Raw genomic sequence first — 20,013 nt, 5'->3', positions numbered from 1 at the left:
GGGGCGGGGCGAAGCCCCGCCCCCTACCCACTAGCTTACTATATACAGTACTAGCATGTAGTAAGCTAGTAGGTAGGGGGCGGGGCTTCGCCCCACCCCCTACCCACTAGCTTACTATATACAGTACTAGCAAGCCCCGCCCCCTACCTACTAGCTTACTATATACAGTACTAGCATGTAGTAAGCTAGTAGGTAGGGGGCGGGGCTTCGCCCCACCCCCTACCTACTAGCTTACTATATACAGTACTAGCATGTAGTAAGCTAGTGGGTAGGGGGCGGGGCTTCTATATATATGTAGTCACTAATAATACAGTATGGTGGTAGGTAGGGGATGGGTTGAGGGCGGGGCTTGGTGTGAGTCAATTAACAAATAAATATAAATATTGTTTATAAACATTTTAGCTAGCAGTAGCTACTTATTTACCTATATATAGTTTTTAATTGAGTAAGTAATATGTATATAATTATATATATATATTGTATGCTATATGATTGTGACTACAATATAATTCGTTTGTATGCGTGAAGCTGCCCGCGGCTGGATTAGAACCCGGGACCCGCGGTGCGGCAAGCGGTAACCTTGACCGCTGGACCAGAGTGGCAACGACGGCCTCCCGACTCTGCGCACTTTTGTCTTTTGCTTCCTAAGAGACGCGCCCCCTGGCCTGAAAAATGGGATTGTTTCACATATAAGGACGCAGAGCGGCGGTCACCCTCAGCGTACCGATAGTCGAGTGGTGAAGTACGCCGCTTGCGAACCCTGAGGTCCAGGGTTCGAGCCTCACTGTGTCAAATGCAAATATCTGTGTATTGTCTGCAACTAACCCTAATCCTAACCTTGTTTCGCTCCCAACTGTGCGTATCAATAACCTCTGTCAAAAGTCAACGTAACAATGAATGTGATTCCCTACAGGATATGAAACAATGATCTCGATATCAAAGTAACTATACTCAGCTTTCTATCTGTGGAATTAACATGCAAACTTTCTTCTCTACTTTTTTCCAAGTTGTTTTCTAATTTTATTTTTAAAACAGTTATTCCGTGTAAAATGGTTCTGAAGCACGGCCTGCCATATGCAACTCCTGCAATAGCAAGCGATCGCCATTGACCGGAACTAGAAATACTTCCTGCTTTTGCAGCTAGTAATTATGGGAAATGTATTTCTACAGTTATTTCGTGTAAACTGGTCCTGAAGCGCGGCCTGCCATATGCAACTCCTGCAATGGCAAGCGATCGCCATTGACCGGAACTAGAAATACTTCCTGCTTTTGCAGCTGGTAATTATGGGAAATGTATTTCTACAGTTATTTCGTGTAAAATGGTCCTGAAGCACCGCCTGCCATATGCAACTCCTGCAATGGCAAGCGATCGCCATTGACCGAAACTAGAAATACTTCCTGCTTTTGCAGCTAGTAATTATGGGAAATGTATTTCTACACAGTTATTTAGTGTAAACTGGTCCTGAAGCGCGGCCTGCCATATGCAACTCCTGCAATGGCAAGCGATCGCCATTGACCGGAACTAGAAATACTTCCTGCTTTTGCAGCTGGTAATTATGGGAAATGTATTTCTACAGTTATTTCGTGTAAAATGGTCCTGAAGCACCGCCTGCCATATGCAACTCCTGCAATGGCAAGCGATCGCCATTGACCGGAACTAGAAATACTTCCTGCTTTTTCCGCTAGTAATTATGGGAAATGTATTCCTACTACCCACTGGCGGTCGCACGGTCAAGCTTTTCAACGGTATATTTCTAGTACTGTACTGTATTGCAATGCGTGACCAGCGCGAGGTACACGGCACCGCCAGCTTCCAATTGTCAATTACGAGTTTACGTCATGAGTCAAAATGGCGGCCACCTCCGTGAATGACGCTCTCATCTTATTGAAAAGCATGGCCTTTGGATCCTTGGAATGACTAAAATTACTCATTTGATTTGTGAGGATTATTTCGATTTCAAAATGTGATGAAATATCATTGGACTACTATAGCAATACGCCTGGTTTGCATGATAGTCACAGGCAAAAACTACAATACGTAATTTTTTTTAACGCAGTTTTAAGGAATCATTTGCATTGTGTTGTATTGGAGAAATATCAAATGCCCGGATGTTCGGACTTGTCAATGACTTTTGTGACAGAGAAAAAAAAAGTTGGAAAACGGCGATTGAATGGACTTGTTTAGTGCTATTCAACTGTCAATTATTATATAATAGATATTGATAATAATTGATATATGATTAATATACTATATAGTATTAGAGTATATTATATTATACATATATATATATATACATATATATATATATATATATATATATTATATAATAGTATTAGTATAATATTAGGACCCCCCACCCCGCCATGAAGACTGACTAGCTATTAATTTTGGTGAATTGTATTGAATTAAGTACTTAATCACAAAAAATATCACATTAATCTTGCATTAACACACAATCATACAATTAATTTTGACCGCAGATGATCCTTTAGCTGACAGCGGATGTTATGTTCAAGGTCGCACAGGTTGTGTTTGAGAAATCAACATAACTACATGCATTAAAGTACAGCATTTCATAAATGCCCCCAATTTTAAATTATGCAGGTAATTAACCGATTAGAAAAAGAGGATGAGCCTGTGCAACGGATCAAAAACTGTTGAAGACGTCAAAACATTGAAGATCGAAAGAACACAACAGGTGCTCCTTAAATTTGTCAAGCCTAAAATATTGATGAAAAGCCTTTTTAATTTAGCAATTTATCATGATTAATACGATTTTAAAAAACATTGACAGCTCTATTTAATCATCCCGGCTTTGAAGTTTGAAAATCTACGCATCCTGGTCTTTACATCTAGACAGGTAGCATCCACCAGAGATGGGACATTATGATTTAAGTCTATCATTCAAGTGGCTTATCAATAACATAAATGTCCTCACACAAACGTTCAAGTTACTCGTATCAAACTGGTCACCCTTCACATTAATTAGCTCTTAGCCTGCTATTGGTGCCCTGGCTCAAAAAGTTGAAATGTTTCAGATCATCGCAAGCGGATGGGACTGAAATCTGAAATGTAGGTCATGAACCTCAGCTTGAGGTGTTGAGGGTCACTTGAATGCAGTCACAGGTACCTGAAGCGCACACCGACAGCAGCAGAAGAGCCATCAGCAGCTTGCCATGCTTTGAGTACCAACAATCCCAGGCCTGAGTACATGACGGGAAGAAGAACAACTCAGACAACAAAAACCCTCACTTTATTCACAACAGCAGTGTCAGGATCTGTACTTTCAATTACAGCAGACAATATGTTGATGCTTCATGCAACATGTTTTTAATGCTTTATTACACAGCATGCTTGGCAAAATATAGTGCAACAACTGTACAGATGTGTAATCATGAATGTACTCCCTCCCCAGTATCACAAACAGACAACTTGCACTCATGTTACATTTTTTAATTCAAGCAGAAAAGCACATTTGGAACATACAGAAGTAAAGCAAGCTTCAGCTTCACCCGGAAAAAAAAAAAAAAAAAAACCTGTTGAAACATTTGATAGATGTACAAACAGGCATCATCATCATCGTCGTCGTGATTGGACGCACATTTCCAGGCAAAAAGGACAAACATGCAGTCAGTGTGAGTTGGTGCACACCCAGTGAGTTGGTGACAGTGGAGACAAACATCGCGAGACAAACAGACATACTCGCCCAACCTGGAAGGTTGCTGGTTCTGCTCTTCCACACTTGCACCTTTGTTTGAGCCAGAAAAAGAAAACAGACTTATGTGAACGTGTTGTCATCCATGTTGGTACACAATAAAATTGTACATAACTCAAGAGGAATGAAGCCGTTCATCTTTGTGTACATTTCTTGTTCTTCAGCCTGAAACAGGAAGAAAAAGAAAAAAGGTTTGATTCTTCTTGCTCAATCATGATGGAAACCTCATGCAAAGCCTGCACTGCACGTCAAGTCCAACCAAAAAGCTGCTCGGCCCCCAAACAACTTCAACAGCTTGTGAGACTCGTCTTCTCCCCTGAAAAACAAGCACACGAATGCAAATGACGACTTGCGCGATGGTTACTCTTGACTTTGGCCGCTGCTGCTGCGGTTCAACTTGACGGACTCCGGCTCCTTCCTAAAAGATGAAGTCAAATGCATTTGTCAAGCCCGATCTTCACAAACGCCATCTCAAAGGACTTCTTGAGACGACAGCGGGCCAAAGGTTCGCGGGTGGCATCCCCCGACCTAAAACGCCACCTGAAGAAGAGGAGAAAAGAAAAGAAAAAACTTCAGTGGGACCAGCAATGGATCGAACAATCCGCTTCCGTGTCTGTGGGCCTTGCGGATTGATCATGTTTGAGTCAAGGAGTGAGAGTCAAACCTTTTGGAAAATAAAAATGCCAACTTTACTACTGTGGCTTTTTCACACACCGGAAATGTGCACGTTGGACAATATTGTATTTGGTTTGATAAATTGACTGCCCCACCCAGCCAATGAGAGATGCTGTGATCTACACTAGAAACATTCAATTAAAAAAAAATAAAAAATAAATAAAAAATGGGTTCATGGACTGCTCAAGTTTTTGGTTTGTTGTTTAATGTTGCAAAGTCTTTTGCCAAACACTGGCATATCACTTTTAAGAATTGTGGTGGTCAAGAAATTTGGATCATGTTGAAAATGTGACAATTTGTGAGCGTCTGGCAAATTTCTTTGCAACCTTGAATGAACAAAGCAACACTCGCTGCTTGCGCACACCTACCACCCATGCGCCACATCCAAACTTGAGTTGATGAGTTGGGCGTGTTTAAAAAAAAAAATAAAAAATTTAAAGCCTTTAGAAGGTTCTTGGGCCTATTTTGAACGCAGGGTCCATCCAGGCTGCAACATTTGACAACGTGGTGACCAACAATTTTGAGTCAAACAACACGAGACTACATTTGATGAATTGAAGTGCCGCAGGTGGACTTGTTCAAGGAAGTGGTTCATCCTCAAGACCTGGCCCTGCCAATCAACGCAGAAACCTCCACTGCACCACCACCAGGCAAGTGGTCCACCTCAGACCTTGCCCGCGAGTTAGTGACAGTGTGGAGGGGGAAAAACAACAAGTGGAACAAATATACTTCCACCTTGTATAGTTGACGCTTTGCTCTCGGAGTGCCGTCACATCTGCACATTTCTTGGTTTGGGAATAAGACGGGTTTTAACGTGCTGGCAACTTTTCTAACATGCACTCATTTCATACGTGCCTGTCGACGTTCATGTTGGAGTCTTCATTTGATGCATGCTATCGTCCCTCTTCCTCAGCCCATCAATCTGGATCCTGCAACAATTAAAAACAAACGTGTCCTTGTATGCCACTTGTTTATTTGCCATGTGTTTCGTTACCTTTTGTCCAGTCTTTCCTTCCATCCGGCTCCTCTTCCAACCTGCTAAACAAGCACATGAATGCACACTATTACATTTGTGACTGTCACATGAGTTTTGTTTTTCCCCAAACACATTTTGTACTTCTGACCCTGTTCGGATTCTCCGAGGTGCCTCTGGTCCCAAACCAGGTCCTGACCACCCTGTAACTGTAACAACAACAACAACAACAACATGAGCGCATAGTTGTATATATTACTAGCTAGTTATTCCAAAAGTGTCGACTTCGCGCTTACCCTCATCCAGTCAATATATTTCACAACACATATTGTTTACGTTTCATTTAAGCACAGCTCATTACAAAATCCCCATCATGCAGTTAGTGTTGTTCAGTGCACACCCAGTGAGTTAGTGACAGAGTGGACACAAACTGACCAAATGGAACAAATAATACTTCCCCCTTGTATAGTTGACGCTTTGCTCCGAGTGTCGTCGCATCTGCATATTTGCAGCGACGTGCACTAATTTCATGCTTGCCTGTAGATCCAAGAAGCTTTTCATCTTTGAGTCGTCTTGATGCGTGGAATCGTCCCTCATCATATTAAGCTGTCCTGTGACAATCGAAATGTTACTTTTGTGCCCCTCGTTTATGTATTTTGCGACCTTGCCCGTTATGCCAACTGGCTCCTTCTCCACATTGCAACAAGAAATTAGAGTGTGTACTAACTCGCTTATTTCATGGATGCGTCTTCTGTCCTGGTTACCCTCATCCAGCCTTTTGTGGCATTCCGCTCATCAACTCTGCAAAACATGTACAATCAGTTGTATACGTTTGTGTCGTCTCCTCTGGTGGTCCTTGCATCCGACTACACTGCCACCCTCGAACACAGCCTGCAAGGAATCAACATGGGAAGGGAAAACAAAACCCCAAATGCTCCATCATGGCCAACAGTCACATGCCAAGAAAACAAGGTCCGGCAAAACAACATGTCTGAATAAACATTTACTCTGAGAAAAGCATCACAGCAAATAATTGAGCAAAAAAATAAAAAATTTGACTCTGCTGCACTTGGACGTGATGGCCTTGAGGCTCCTTCTCCAACCTGCAATAAAATTTGTGCAACCTTTTATTTATAAACAAGTGTCAACAGTCAACGCAAGGCTGGCGACATCCCCTGCCTGACCTGAACCATCCAAGGAAAAAGTTAAAACCCCATTTGAGCAACCCGGAGACGAGAGCCAATCGGCTTCCAAGATGACTCCTGCTGCAACGGATGACGAGTGGGCAAACATTTCACACAATGTTGACTCAAAACAACCTGCGACTCCGTTGAACGAGCCCAAGCGCTGCAGGTGGACTCCTGGGAGAAGCGCTCCTTTGCTCAAGACCTGCCGATCAAGGCAGAATCCTCCGCAGACGCCGTTCACCTCAGAATCTTGTCACAGTCGCTCGGTGCGGAATCCACAAAACAAAAGCATCAGAAATTCACGTAGAGGAAGGAAAAAAAAAAAAAAAAAGAAGAAAACTGCCAAGTGTCACTTCTTTGGATGGAGTGTGGACTTTGTTGACAACTCTTGCCGAATCCTTTCGTCTCGTCATCCAGCCTGAGGGGAGGAAGAAAAAAATTAAAATAAATCATCCGAATTACACATCTAAGAAGTTCTGAAGAAGAGGGTGAAAGTGATTGCTTGGTCTGAACCCAATTGGTTTATTCAACGTATTAAAAACATTACAAACTATAAAATATAAGTTGAAGTGAAAATAAAAGTTGGAAAAAGAAAAATTCATCAACGCTCAAATGGAGAAGTACAAGAACTTATCAAGTCCTACACCCTATTCTCAAATTATTCTTATGAAATTGCAGTTTAACAATATACACTCAAAACATTTGAAGGTTACTCATGGAGTTCCTCAGGGATGTGTGCTAGGCCCTCAACTGTTTATACTGTACATAAATGTGTTGTCTCAAAAACATTCAAAAGTGTCTTATTTGCTGATTACACAACTCTGTTTAGGACAAAACCCGAAGCAGCTTCTGACTACTGTGGAGTATGAATTAAATATATTTAAAAAAATTGGTTTGACATTAACAAATTACATTTAAACAAAACCCAGATCATAGTTTTTAGCACTAGACAAATCACAAGTCAAAATTATGGTGAATTCAATTGAAATAGAAAGAAAGAAAATGTGAAAAATTTCTGAATCATTCTTGAAAACATCAAAAATGACAAAAATTATAGGGATACTCTATAAAACTAAGAATGTCCTGAATAAGAAATCATACAGTTCATTATTATATTTGACATATTGTGTGTAAACGCATATTAAAAAAAAATACCAACTCTGTTTTCAAATTGCAAAAACGAGCCACAAGAATTGTTCATCAAAATATAGCAAACCAACATATTCACTGTTAATTAAAGCAGCTAAAAGATGTTAATTTGTGGAATAATTTTGGTACTGACCTGATGCAAGTCAATTGACGAGTTTAAAAAAAAAAATAAAAAAATAAATAAAAAAACTTAAACACAAAGAGCAAGAACATTACTTAGATATGAGCTAGTAAAATTGCAGAAATTTATTTATTTTTCCGATGTAACACTATGAATGTAGTGAAAATTGTGTATGTATGAGGACGTATTAGTGTGTATGCCTATGAATTTCATGTACATACGCTCGTGGGAAATGTACGCATTTGTTAAAGTGCAGATGTATACACAAGCAGGATTACACATTTTCTTTTATTGAAATGTATTCATTTACTATATTATGAAACAAGTCAAAAGATAAAGATAAGAAAGAATAAGGGGTAGGACTAGCTAAGTTTTCAACTTCTTCCTATTCAGTTTGAACATGTATACTATCACTAAAGATTGTTATAAGTTTCTTCTTTTGTTTTTATCTGCTACTTGTTTACATGTTCAACAAAAACAAACCTGTGACAATAAAAACTATCAGGATAATTGAGTGCCACTCGTTTGCTTTGTGTTTTGTTACCTTCGTCCAGTCTTTCATCTCGCTCCTCTTCCACCCTGCTAAACAAGCACATCAATGCACACTATTACTTTTGCGATTTTTTTTTTTTTTTTATCCTTAAACGTACATTTGTACTTACGACCCTGTTCTGATTCTCAAGGTGCGTCCTGACCCATCCAGCTCCTTCTCCATCCTGCAGCGACTGAATGAATAGTTGTATATCACAATCTTTATTTTAAAAGCATGTCTGTGTCGCTTACCCTCATCCAGTCAAAACAAAATTTCTGAGTACATTCTGCTCACAAACAAAGCATTGTTTTATTGATCCACAGCTCGGTACAAAAATCCCCATCATGCAGTCAGTGTTGTTCAGTGCACACCCAGTGAGTTAGTGACAGAGTGGACGCAAACTGACCAAATGGAACAAATAATACTTCCCCCTTGTATAGTTGACGCTTTGCTCTCCGAGTGCCGTCGCTTCTGCACATTTGTTTGAAACGCTACGGACAAGAAAGATTGGTCTTAACATGCGTTGTCAAACATTCTGATGCGCGCTCGTTTCACACGTGCCTGTCGAGCCAAGAAGCTGTTCATCATGAAGTCGTCATTTGATGAGCGGAATTGTCCCTCTTCCTTCATCCCATCAATCTGTGTCCTGCAACAATAAAAATTACTTGTGTGCCACTTGTTTATTTGCCATGTGTTTTGTTACCTTTGTCCAGCCTTTCCTTTCATCCTGCTCATCTTTCACACTGCTAAACAAGCACATGAATGCACACCATTACTTTTGTGACTGTCACTATTTGTTTTGCTTGACATTTGTACTTATGACCCGGTTCTGATCTGAAGAGGTGTCTCCTGTCCCAACCAGCTCCTCCTCCATACTGGGGGAAAAAAAGAAGAAAAAAAAAGTTGTACAGTATTGTGTTTCATTGATGTGTCTACTTGCCTGGTTAGTGGTTACCCTTGTCCACCCTTTCAGCCCATCTGGCTCCTCTTTCACCCTGCGAACAAGCACAAGTTCCATTACTTATATGACTCCATTCTTAAAAAAAATTTTTTTCCAAACATACGCATTCGTACTTACAATTGGTATGAATCTTTGAGATGCTTCCTATCCCAACCGGCTCCTTCGCCACACTGCAACAACAACAACAAGTGTCTACTTTCCTGCTGGTTACCTTCATCCAGTCCATCCCCATCCGGCTTATCGTCCACGGTACAAAACAAACTTGAGTACTCGTAGGTGGTGACTGGAGCCTACACACAAGTCAGCCGGACGTTAAGGTGATGAGTTTGACTCTGACTTGCAGGGAGAAAGAGGGGAAACAAAACAAAAAAAATAAAAATAAAAATAAAAAAGAAATTCAGCATGACAGGTGTCCATAATCCTAAAACCTACTTATTTTATTAGCATTTGTTACTAAGGATGCAACAATATCCAAACATCACGATACGATAATTATCACGATATTGTGGGGGGGTTGGTGGTATTTAAAAAACGTCACAATATTGTGAAAAAAAAAAAAAAAAAAGCTCATACCAAAAACAAAGCACAATATTGTGCTTTTGTACATAACAGCAATGCATATAAACAACCTACAATCGCTAATATTGAGGCGCTTATTTGTTAATGCACGCACATTGAGTTCCTCCACATGACTCACTTCACAAGCATATTACGTTCCCCTTCATCTAATAATTAGCACAGATTTTAAACATAGAAGGCATTTTAAACATCCCTAATGAAAATTAAATTGCACTAATAACCTAGACACCAGAGGGTGCTAGAACTGCAGAAATGTAAATCAACCTGACAAAAAAAAAAAAAAAAAAAAAAAAAAAGATGTGTTCCTTCTAGTGTTGGAGAAAGTGTGGAGCTCAACGAGCAAATCATTTTCATATACTATGGAACTGTCCACTCATTAGACACTACTGGAAGGAAATTCATGGTGCACTACAAGACATTTTTGATTGTGTCTTTCCATTTGGAATGAAGACTGTGTATTTTGGATGTCTATTTCAGGATTGGAGTATAAAAGAAATATTTACTAGGTACTTTACTGATTGCAAGCAAAAAAACGATAACAAAAAAATGGTTATCACCGGATATCCCTGATATGTCAACATGGTGGGATATAGTAACAAACATTTACAAAATGGAAAGATTAACATCAATTGTGAATCAGAACCATGGTTGGTTTGAGAAATGTTGGGAAAAATGGTTACGGTACATTAAAATAAAAAATCCCACTTTAATTCTAAACTAGGATAATCTGGAAAATATTTATGGTCACTCCCTGATGTTCTTGATGCTATATTGGTTATATTGTTTAGCATTTATTTATTTTTTTTGGCAGTTTTATTTTTAGATGGGATTTGTTTGTTTTTCTAGAGAGATGAATGATGATATGCATATTCTTGCATGTGTGAATTGTACCCATCTGTTAAAGTCGGAAAAGTTACAAATAGAAGAAAAAAAAAAAAAAAAAAAAAGATGTGTTCCCTTTAAATATTGTGAACATGACGATATTGTGGCAGTTTTAATATCATGATATTGCCCTTATTTATTATGTTAGCTGACTTTTCTGAGTCATCGTCCACCATGCAAAACTGCAAAAAGAAAAGCAACACTGTATGTACTCCTTACCCTGGTCCAGTTTCTCTTTGTCCTGCTTGTCGGATCCGGTGCCTTCAAAGTCCTGAAACTGACAAATGTGTTAATGATTGATGCCTTCTTGAAAATCTGCCTACACTGTACACACCAGCCTCAAAAAACAACAACCTCAAACAACAACAACAACCTCAAAAAACAACAACGACAACAACAACAACAAGCTGCCTGGATCCAGACAAGGCAAACGAGCTGACCATCTCCAACATTCCTTCCCAAAGACAACTCAACCACACAGACACGTGTCCAACCATCAGTTCCACAAACAATGTCCACGCCTGCCCTCATTACCACCAAACCTTTCTAAACCCAAACAAGAATCCACCCGAGCCACAGGGCAACCAAGGCAAACCACAAAGCTCACTACTGTGCTGCTTCCTCTTCACCATTCCCCCCCCCCCGAAGAAAAAGGACAGATACTCATGTGTGCAAACTGATTCAATTGTTGTGCTTCTCCTTTTCCTCATCCCATCCAGCAAAACCTGAGCCCTGTAATCACAAAACAAGAAAGTTATTTGAGCTCTTTGCATATTACTTGCTATGTTTTGTTACCTGTGCACACCCTTTCCATTCAATAGCTTCCTTCACAAACCTTCACAACAGACATTTTCCTGTATTTCCAAACAAAAACAAAAAAACAAACAGCATGAGTCTACAGATATAGATATAGATGAGACCCACTGCATTAGACAATGTCACATTCAGACGTTTTTTTTTTTTTTTTGGAATTGCAATAGAGTGTTTTTTATTTTATTTTTTTTTAAGTACAAATTCAATACATCAATCAATCAAATACTGACATCAAAATAAAATAGGGGGGGTTACATAACACCGGAAATAAATTCACATGATATTCAACAGAAACAAACAGTTGCAAAAAAAAATAAAAAAAATAATCAGTTCCCAAGTGCAAAGCAATCAGGTGTGTCAATTACAACAATTAACTCAAGAGCTGGCCAGCATTAAAATAAATGAAACAAAGCAAAAACATTTGAAATCGCGGAAAAAGGAACCAAACGTGATAAAACAAGTAAAGATAAGTAGGTTAATTGAGACGTGACGTGCTCAAACCTCACACGCTGTTAGCTTGAAGCTAACCTTAGCCTAGCTTGACAGTTCATGACGCTAACCTACCTGCATTTGACAAATGACGGTAAATGTCACGGTTGAGTTTCACTGAGAACCCTGCAAGGAACAAAAATGCTATTATGAGAACCGACAACAAACACCAAACATTTGCTTCTGTGCTTACTTCGCTGGGAACTGCCGCACGTGTTGTCACCAGCTTGCCGCAATTTCCCGTCGTGCACACCTGTCTCCAAATGACCTGCAGGCCTTACAGGCCTGACCACGCCAACCTTTTTCTTTGTTCTGCTTATTGAACGGCGCTTCCCACAGCGCCACCTGGTGGCCGGTTAGTATTACTGCTTTGGCTTACCGCGGTTAAAAATAGAGGGGGAAAAAAGCGTGAGACAAAGTGGATCACGACACAAACAATAGTTGTTGCATTGCGTAAAAGACATTTAATCATGTAATATAAGGTTATCATATTGAACATTTTACCCGTGTACCCTGAATTGCTTCACTACAGAATTTTGATTCTCTTTTCAACAGTATTTTATTGCAGAATACATTTTTGCACCTCCATCCATCTATCCATTTTCTTGACCGCTTATTCCTCACAAGGGTCGCGGGGGGTGCTGGCGCCTATCTCAGCTGGCTCGTGGCAGTAGGCGGGGGACACCCTGAATTGCACCTATGCACCTATGTTTCAAAATTATATTGTGTGTGTAGTTGAATGACCTCAAGCTTAACAGCTGCGCTCTATCATCATGAAATAGCAATTGATATTAAAGCGGTTCAGAAATTAGAAATATATTTGCATGTCCTCCCATAAGAACCTACAGTACATCAAACTGAATTATGTATATTTTGTATTTAAAAAAAATGGAACGTTGCACCATTCACATAAAAATTTTCTGAAATGTATTTAAACTATTTTCACAGAGTTGCAAACAGTATTACATTAAAGCTAAATAGTGGACACATGATTTGATACCAACAAAATTGTAGTCCAGTCCAAGATGTGTGTAACGAAAAATAATGCTCAATTTTGAGAGCTTATTATACTCCATGTTTTCGGCTCAACTATATGTTGACGTCAAACGAGAGCTGTTCCTAATATTTCTGTTCTTCAGCTTCACCAGCCAGTGGAAATAATAGAAAAAGGTTTAAACGTGTGCTTGCTCGAACTAAAGCAATTTCGATACTGAATAATTCACAAAATTGGTGAATTCAATGTTTTTTTTGTTTGTTTGTTTGTTTGTTTTTTATAAATTCATTGTTCTCATTCATTTATAGGGATGGGCAAGTACGGACACCAGCCGTTAGACTGATATAATTTCAAGGTAATGGTGCCCTCTTGTGGCCGTTTACGATCAGGCACGATTAAGAGTCGAGGCAAAAATGTTTTTTGGATTTATGGGTCTTTAAAATGATTTGTTATTGTCTTAAAAAAAAACTGACAGATAATTTTTTTTAAAAAACCTTTATATCTCATTTCTGCCTAAAAATGTAAACAATTGAATGGCAATTTTCTAGTTCCTGATCGTAAAACGGCCACAAGAGAACAGCCAATTCTGGTGTCGGCCACCATGCTGATACCTTGAAATAAGGCTTATTATCGGCCCAACAAATGTAATTGTTAATTTAATTAATTTATTCACTGCAATCCCAGTAAAAAAAAAAAAAAAAAAAGTCTCTTTGACATCGATAGCTCTCAATAGCAGATTTTTTTCAATTATTACAAATCATACCATTAAAAAAGAAATCAGATTTAATTGTCATTTTAAATGAATTATTTTAGATATCTTAATTGCAACAAATGTTGGCCTATGTGTTTGAATGCATGGGATAGGTTACATAAATAAATAAAAGTGCATGCATTTTTCGATTGAGATTTTGTATTGTCGTTTGGAGAACAACCTGATAAAATGAGAATAGTGAATACGAGTTTTTATTTTTATTTTTTTAATGATGGATGGAATTGTGCAGGCCCTGCGATGGAATCCGCCAACATGACTTGCAAGAGGAATTCGGTCCAGTTGGCGTTCATGTACCTGAACGACATCGTGACGCTGCTGGTGGGCCCGCCGCTGGCCGCGTGTCTGCTGTGGCACAGCTTCAAGTCCAAGCGAGCCCGCCTGGACGTGCTCAACATCAACCTGGCGCTCTTCCACACCTGTCAGTACGCCCTGTCCGCCGCGCATTTCATCTACGCGCTGATTTGGCCCGAGGCGCCCAGGAACCTGCTGAGGTTCATGCTGGTCTACGCGCAGACCGGCGGCCCCATGAGCCTGTGCCTCATCTGCGTGGAGCGCTACGTGGCCGTGGTGCGACCCACCGACTACCCCAGCCTGGAGCGCTACCGCTTCCGGGAGCTGGGCGCCGCCGTCGTCTGGCTCGTTTCCGTGCCCACCGCCGTTTTGTCGGTGCTCAGTGTCAAGGTCCCGTCCTGGTGGATGCAGACCTTCCGAAGGAACGGGCCTTTCTTCTTGATGATGATCATGATGGTGCTGCTGTGGCGGAGCAGCAGCGCGGTGGCGCAAACCCTGCGGAGGTCCGGCCCGGGCGGGGCGGCACCGCGGCCGGCCAAGAGGCGGGCTTATTTCACCGTGGCCGCCACCTCCAGCGTGACGTTGCTCTGCTACATCCCGGTGGCCTCCATGATGCACGTGAACCGGAAGTCGAGCGTTATCCCGTGCTTGTTGACGCCCCTGTGCCTCGCCCTCCTGTCTGCGGCCAGCGTGGTGCACCCGGTGCTTTATCTCTACTGTAAATATTTACCAGCATTTCACAATAATTAACAGTAATATTTTACAGTAATTTGTTGTAATTAACTTCTCCTGTAATATCACAATAAACACCTGTATAAACCTCATCATCCTTTAAGTTTACAGCATTTAACTGTGATTTTACAGTAAAATCCCGTAATAAAAGAAACCTGTTATATCACAGCAAAGGTCTGTACTATCACAGCAACACAGTAACAAATGCAAGTATTTCACAGTATTTAACAGTAATATTACAGTAAGTCACATGACGTGATTGACGGTACTCGGCAATTACTTAAACTAGCTCTAGGACCCAGGAGCTCCACCTGAAGACACGTGACGTCTTTGGCACTCTACAGGAAGTGGACTCAAGAAATATGCCACAAAAAAAGAGCGCGAACAAAAGAAGCTGGAGTGAAAGAAAAAAAGCAGCCAGTCTTAATTTATCTTCTGGTTGAGTGGAGAAGGTAAGCTGCATACATAATGTCTGTTTGTAGTACACACGTTATTCGAAGTGATATTTACTTTCAAATGAACGTTTATTGCATGAGACAGTTCATATTTTGTTCACAAGAGCCCGAAACTGTCGAACGTTCTGTCACAGCATTTTCTATCTGTATTTCCAGCTATCTGGTAGCTTGTGTAGTGATCAGAACATAATTCACCCACGGAACGTTGGGACGAAGGGGGAGTTTGTTGGGATGAAAGGATGAAAGGATGAAAGGATAAAAGAACAAAATGTTGGTAGGTCTGTGAGCCTCGCACAGAGGAGTTGTTGCTGTTAAACGCTGAGAAGCTGCTATCAATAAACCGCCGGTCTTTGGCTCCGGACTTCAACACTCTGCCTCCGACTCCCGTCACTGCTCGCTACATTGGTGACCCCGACATCCGCCTCGTTGACGTTTCCGAGGCTGAGAATTTGATCGAATTGAGCGACATGGCGAACTCCGCTGATCTCAAGTTACCGGAGTTTTGGGAGTCGGCCGCGGCGACGTGGTTTGTACAAGCTGAAGCTCAGTTTGCCATCCGTGGAATTACGGACGATTCCACGCGCTACTACCACGTCGAGGCCGCGCTCGGGAGCTCCACGGCGGCCAGAGCTACGGCGCTAGCGAACACTACCATCTCCGAGCCACGTGCTCTGGCGGAAGAAGCCGACCGCTTTTTCCTGGCCACCCAGCGGCACAACCACGAAGTCTTGGCCTCTGCACGCGCCTTCCCGGTCCCGGCGGCCGCAACGGCACCTCATAAGGTACGTGCTGCCGTGGATGGCCGATCAGCCCCTGGCTTATGCTATTTTCACGCACGTTTTGGAACCAAGGCGAAGAGGTGCCGCGCCCCTTGCTCCTTTGTTGCGTCGGGAAACGGCGACGCCTCCACTCAGTTGCAGCTGTGAGTGGGGGCGCAGAGTGCCGGCTGCTGTTTATCATGGACACCCTCTCCAGACTCAAGTTCCTCTGTGACTCCGGCGCCCGCAGAAGCGTGTTGCCTGCCTCGGCTGAAGATGCTGCCGGGGGCGCTCACGGCCCGCACCTGTCAGCGGCCAACGATGCACCGATCCGGACCTACGGCACTACGACAGAATGTGTCTTTGGTGTGCCCTCCATCCAATACCTCGGCCACCTCATCAACGAGGACGGCGCCACCCCGCTCCCGGCAAAAGTGGAAGCTGTTGCCGCTTTTCCTCGACCCCGGACGGCCCAGGGTCTTCGGGAGTTCCTCGGGATGGTGACTTTTTACCACAGGTTCTTCCGCCTCTTCCGCTTCATCCTGGAGGGCCGTGAGTTCACGGTCTTCGTCGATCACATGCCGCTCGCCTTCTCCATGTCGAAGTTGTCCGAGCCGTGGTCCGCGCGGCAACAGCGACAGTTGCCGTTCATATCTGGATACACCACGGACATCCGACATATCGCTGGCAAGGACGACGTGGTCGCGGATTGTCTGTCCAGGGCAGCCGTCAACACGATACAGCTGGGCCTCGACTTTTCCCGGATGTCGGCCGACCAGGCTTCCGACCGTGACACCCAGTCGCTTCGGGGCTCCGACACCGGGTTGCAAGTTAAACCGGCTCATGTTGACCATGTTGACCCCTTGGACCACCCCGCGCCCCCGCCGCGGCCGCCCCCCTGGGCTGCGCCTTGTGGACCGTGTGGGGTCCCTTCCAGTTGTTCCTGCATCCCCGCCAGTTGTGCGCGGGACTGTTCTGGTGTTTCTGCTGTGTCCCTCCCGCCCTCGCTCCCTGGGTCCTGAACCCGCAGGGGTCCGGCAGTTGCCGCCCCGTCATCCGGAGTTTGATTGTGGGTGAATTCTGGGGGGGCTTGTGTAGTGATCAGAACATAATTCACCCACGGAACGTTGGGACGAAGGGGGAGTTTGTTGGGATGAAAGGATGAAAGGATAAAAGAACAAAATGTTGGTAGGTCTGTGAGCCTCGCACAGAGGAGTTGTTGTTGATGATGTGAATAAAACGCCAGTCTTTGGCTATGGACTTTAACACTCCGCCTTCGACTCCCGTCACTACTCGCTACACTAGCTTATTTACCTGCGTGGTGTTTCATTGTGTAGAAATAATTGTGTAAAAAATTCTTTCTCCTCAAAGCTACTACTCATGCCCATCTCCTCATGTTTTTTTTGGGGGGAAACTACACACAAAATGTGTCAGAAAAAGCAGTTCCACACAATTAATTAAAAATTACACAGATGGTTGAAAATTAGGAAAAACACACCGACATAGCTGTTTGACAAAGCATCATACGTTATAATAATTTGTGTTAACCTTTTTTCCAATTGTGTCTAATAGTGTTATTTTAATTTGGCATTTGGACCAGATCAGGACTATTTATTTATTTATTTATTTATTTATCTATTTATTTATCTATTTATTTATTTATTTATTTTAAACAAACGAGTAAATATGTACAGAATATTCTTCTCTTTTTTTTTTTTTATAACATGCTCATGATCATAATCTGAATTCAAATTGAAATTTGTATTGTTGGTTTCCTTTGTGTAATTTCTGTTTTTCATCTGATAGTTGAAAATCATCTAGGGTAATTACAATTAATTAAGAACACATTGAACTTGCTTATTTTACCACACAAAAACATGTTATTTTTTCATTTGACAATACAAATATTTCTGTCGGTACATGTTCAATATCGATATCGTGACATTCAACAACTGTATCGCATATAGCATGTTTTTCCCATATCGTCCAGCCCTACTAACAATACTTTTTTTATGTCTGTATATACAGAGGAAGGAATGAGTGGGGCAGATACAGCTCAAACTATAATGGAGAAGACTTTCCCCTCCTGATGGACTTTGATGCCCTTCAAAAACTCAACGAGGCAATTGGTCAGCCAGGACAGACCATCATGGACTACTTCGAAAAACTAGACAACCCAAGGATCCGTGATGTTCTGGCCTCCTATGATTCAAATGCTAACAAGGTTGCCTGCATCATGCTGCTCCTGATGACCTATTTCAAAGAGGCAAAGGAAGCTTTTGTGTTAGAAGTTGATGTAAGATTTTTTTTTTTTTTATTAAAATGCAAAATATTTACATTACACGCCATTTATTACATTGATACCTGATTTACTGTTGACCAATGAAGAGTTATCTTTTAATGTTATACCTATGCTATTTTGTGTTACTATGTTCCAGCCATGTGCCACTGCTGTGGACGTCAATACTGGGGAACTCCCCAGCACTCCATTATTGATCGTTCAAGGTAATGTTACTAGGATCTTGTATTAACATTTCTAACTCAATATTTTGTTTTATTGTAGGAATCTACATGACCACAATAATAATAATAATTATTATTACCATTTGTTTGCCACCTTATATCTGAAGCATGTCTCAAAGTGCTCATAACACATGATGTGGTATCTGCTCATTTCAGGTGAGATGATGAAGCCCTCTGGGTGGTTTCTGTCCATCGAGGGACTCATTGTAATGGGCCCAAACCCTCTGTTTTTACATGCTGCTTTGTTTAGCAGCTATTACGTGTTCAACTTGGAGTATCCTGCTCCTGCATCGTCAACTCTGGAGTTCATTCAGAGGTATTGTATAAAGATCACATTTAATCTTGTAATTCACATTATAGTATAGGCTTCCAACTCAATGACTGTCTTGAGGTCTAAAATTCTGACATAGAAGGTACCTGAGGCTAGCTTGGTGAGATGATAAATGTTGTCTGCAATAAGCAATTCTATTTAAAACTGAAACTATCTTTGCTTCTTAACAGGTGCTTCTTGGGCATCAACCCAGAAAGAGGCTCAAAGAGCCAGAAACGTAAAGCGATGAACCCTCAAGTGAGCACGCTGCTAAGAAGGCTCATCGACTTTGAGTGGGCGTCATGTTTTTTTTCCCATGTTCTTGTTCACACTGTTACCTGTTTTTATCTGTTATTTGTATTCATATTGTGTTTTATTGTATTTCTATAGCGTGGTTGTATTTATGAAGTTGACTATAAAGTTGAAATTGAATGTTGAACAAAGGACATATAGATATATTGACCATGTAGGATATATTGACTGACAATAAATATGCTTGCTAACATTGAGTATACCTCAGAGTTGTCTGTTTAGAAATAGTTTATTTCAGTTGTAAAATAATTGTAAATTCACAGTAAATTGGAACTTCATCTGCATTACTTTCACAGTAAATTCCTGTAAACTTGTGCATTACTTTTACAGTACCCACTGTAAAAGTACAGGGCCTTGTTGTAATGATGTACAGCAAAATATTGTAATTCCCCAGCAATGTACTGTAAAATCACAGTAGTTGCTTTGCCACTGAAGCTGTGAAGTTACAGTATATAGTTGTGCTTTTACAGCAATGCATTGTAATATCACAGTTGTGAAATTACAGTAAATTGTTGTAAGTAAATTCACAATAAATTGCTGTAATCCTTACTGTGAAAGTAATGCAAAACTTATCCAATAATTTACTGTAAATTCACAGTAAAAATTTTTTACAGTGCCCGCCGAGCACTTCCGGTCTTAGCCAGCTAAAAATGTTCGAATGCCTTCGGTGTCCTCGTCACAATCATTCGGTCACAGTTTTTTTTTTTCTGATTGTGTGTGTTTCTTTACAGTACTTTACAACTTAAAACAAATATACTATAATTTAACCTTCATTTTATTGCATGTATT

General features: G+C 41.3%; 2 protein-coding genes and 1 long non-coding RNA gene across 7 annotated transcripts; 2 read left to right on the top strand and 1 right to left on the bottom strand.

Annotated features, from left to right (window-relative positions):
- Positions 1 to 3,238: 3,238 nt before the first annotated feature.
- LOC144007308 (uncharacterized) lies at positions 3,239 to 14,764 on the bottom strand. Of its 4 annotated transcripts, none has more exons than XR_013280143.1 (15): positions 12,271 to 14,764; positions 12,153 to 12,203; positions 11,571 to 11,629; positions 10,995 to 11,507; positions 9,432 to 9,650; positions 9,057 to 9,348; positions 8,915 to 8,999; positions 8,484 to 8,844; positions 8,366 to 8,403; positions 6,092 to 6,969; positions 5,902 to 5,975; positions 5,516 to 5,573; positions 5,389 to 5,429; positions 5,247 to 5,322; positions 3,239 to 4,256 (listed from the first exon to the last, which is right to left on the bottom strand). It is a non-coding gene; the product is annotated as an uncharacterized LOC144007308 (long non-coding RNA). The 4 variants fall into 4 exon arrangements; XR_013280144.1 differs by having other exon boundaries at positions 3,239 to 4,032; XR_013280145.1 differs by having other exon boundaries at positions 3,239 to 3,881.
- LOC144007741 (uncharacterized) lies at positions 13,379 to 14,884 on the top strand. Its single transcript, XM_077507601.1, has 2 exons — positions 13,379 to 13,426; positions 14,073 to 14,884. The coding sequence occupies exon 2, from the start codon at positions 14,081 to 14,083 to the stop codon at positions 14,882 to 14,884; it is 804 nt and encodes a 267-aa protein (XP_077363727.1). The 5' UTR covers positions 13,379 to 13,426; positions 14,073 to 14,080.
- A 233-nt stretch (positions 14,885 to 15,117) lies between these two features.
- Positions 15,118 to 19,415, top strand: LOC144007849 (uncharacterized). Of its 2 annotated transcripts, none has more exons than XM_077507771.1 (5): positions 15,118 to 15,318; positions 18,108 to 18,375; positions 18,518 to 18,584; positions 18,856 to 18,918; positions 19,104 to 19,415. In XM_077507771.1, the coding sequence occupies exons 2-5, from the start codon at positions 18,169 to 18,171 to the stop codon at positions 19,160 to 19,162; spliced, it is 396 nt and encodes a 131-aa protein (XP_077363897.1). In that variant the 5' UTR covers positions 15,118 to 15,318; positions 18,108 to 18,168; the 3' UTR covers positions 19,163 to 19,415. The 2 variants fall into 2 exon arrangements, with proteins under 2 accessions (XP_077363897.1, XP_077363896.1); XM_077507770.1 differs by having other exon boundaries at positions 18,759 to 18,918.
- The last annotated feature ends 598 nt before the right edge of the window (positions 19,416 to 20,013 follow it).

The sequence above is a fragment of the Festucalex cinctus genome, chromosome 19 (assembly GCF_051991245.1).
Source record: "Festucalex cinctus isolate MCC-2025b chromosome 19, RoL_Fcin_1.0, whole genome shotgun sequence".
Lineage (NCBI taxonomy): Eukaryota > Metazoa > Chordata > Actinopteri > Syngnathiformes > Syngnathidae > Festucalex > Festucalex cinctus.
The sequence above is the reverse complement of the archived record's forward strand: the minus strand, read 5'-3'. Positions and strand labels throughout refer to the sequence as shown.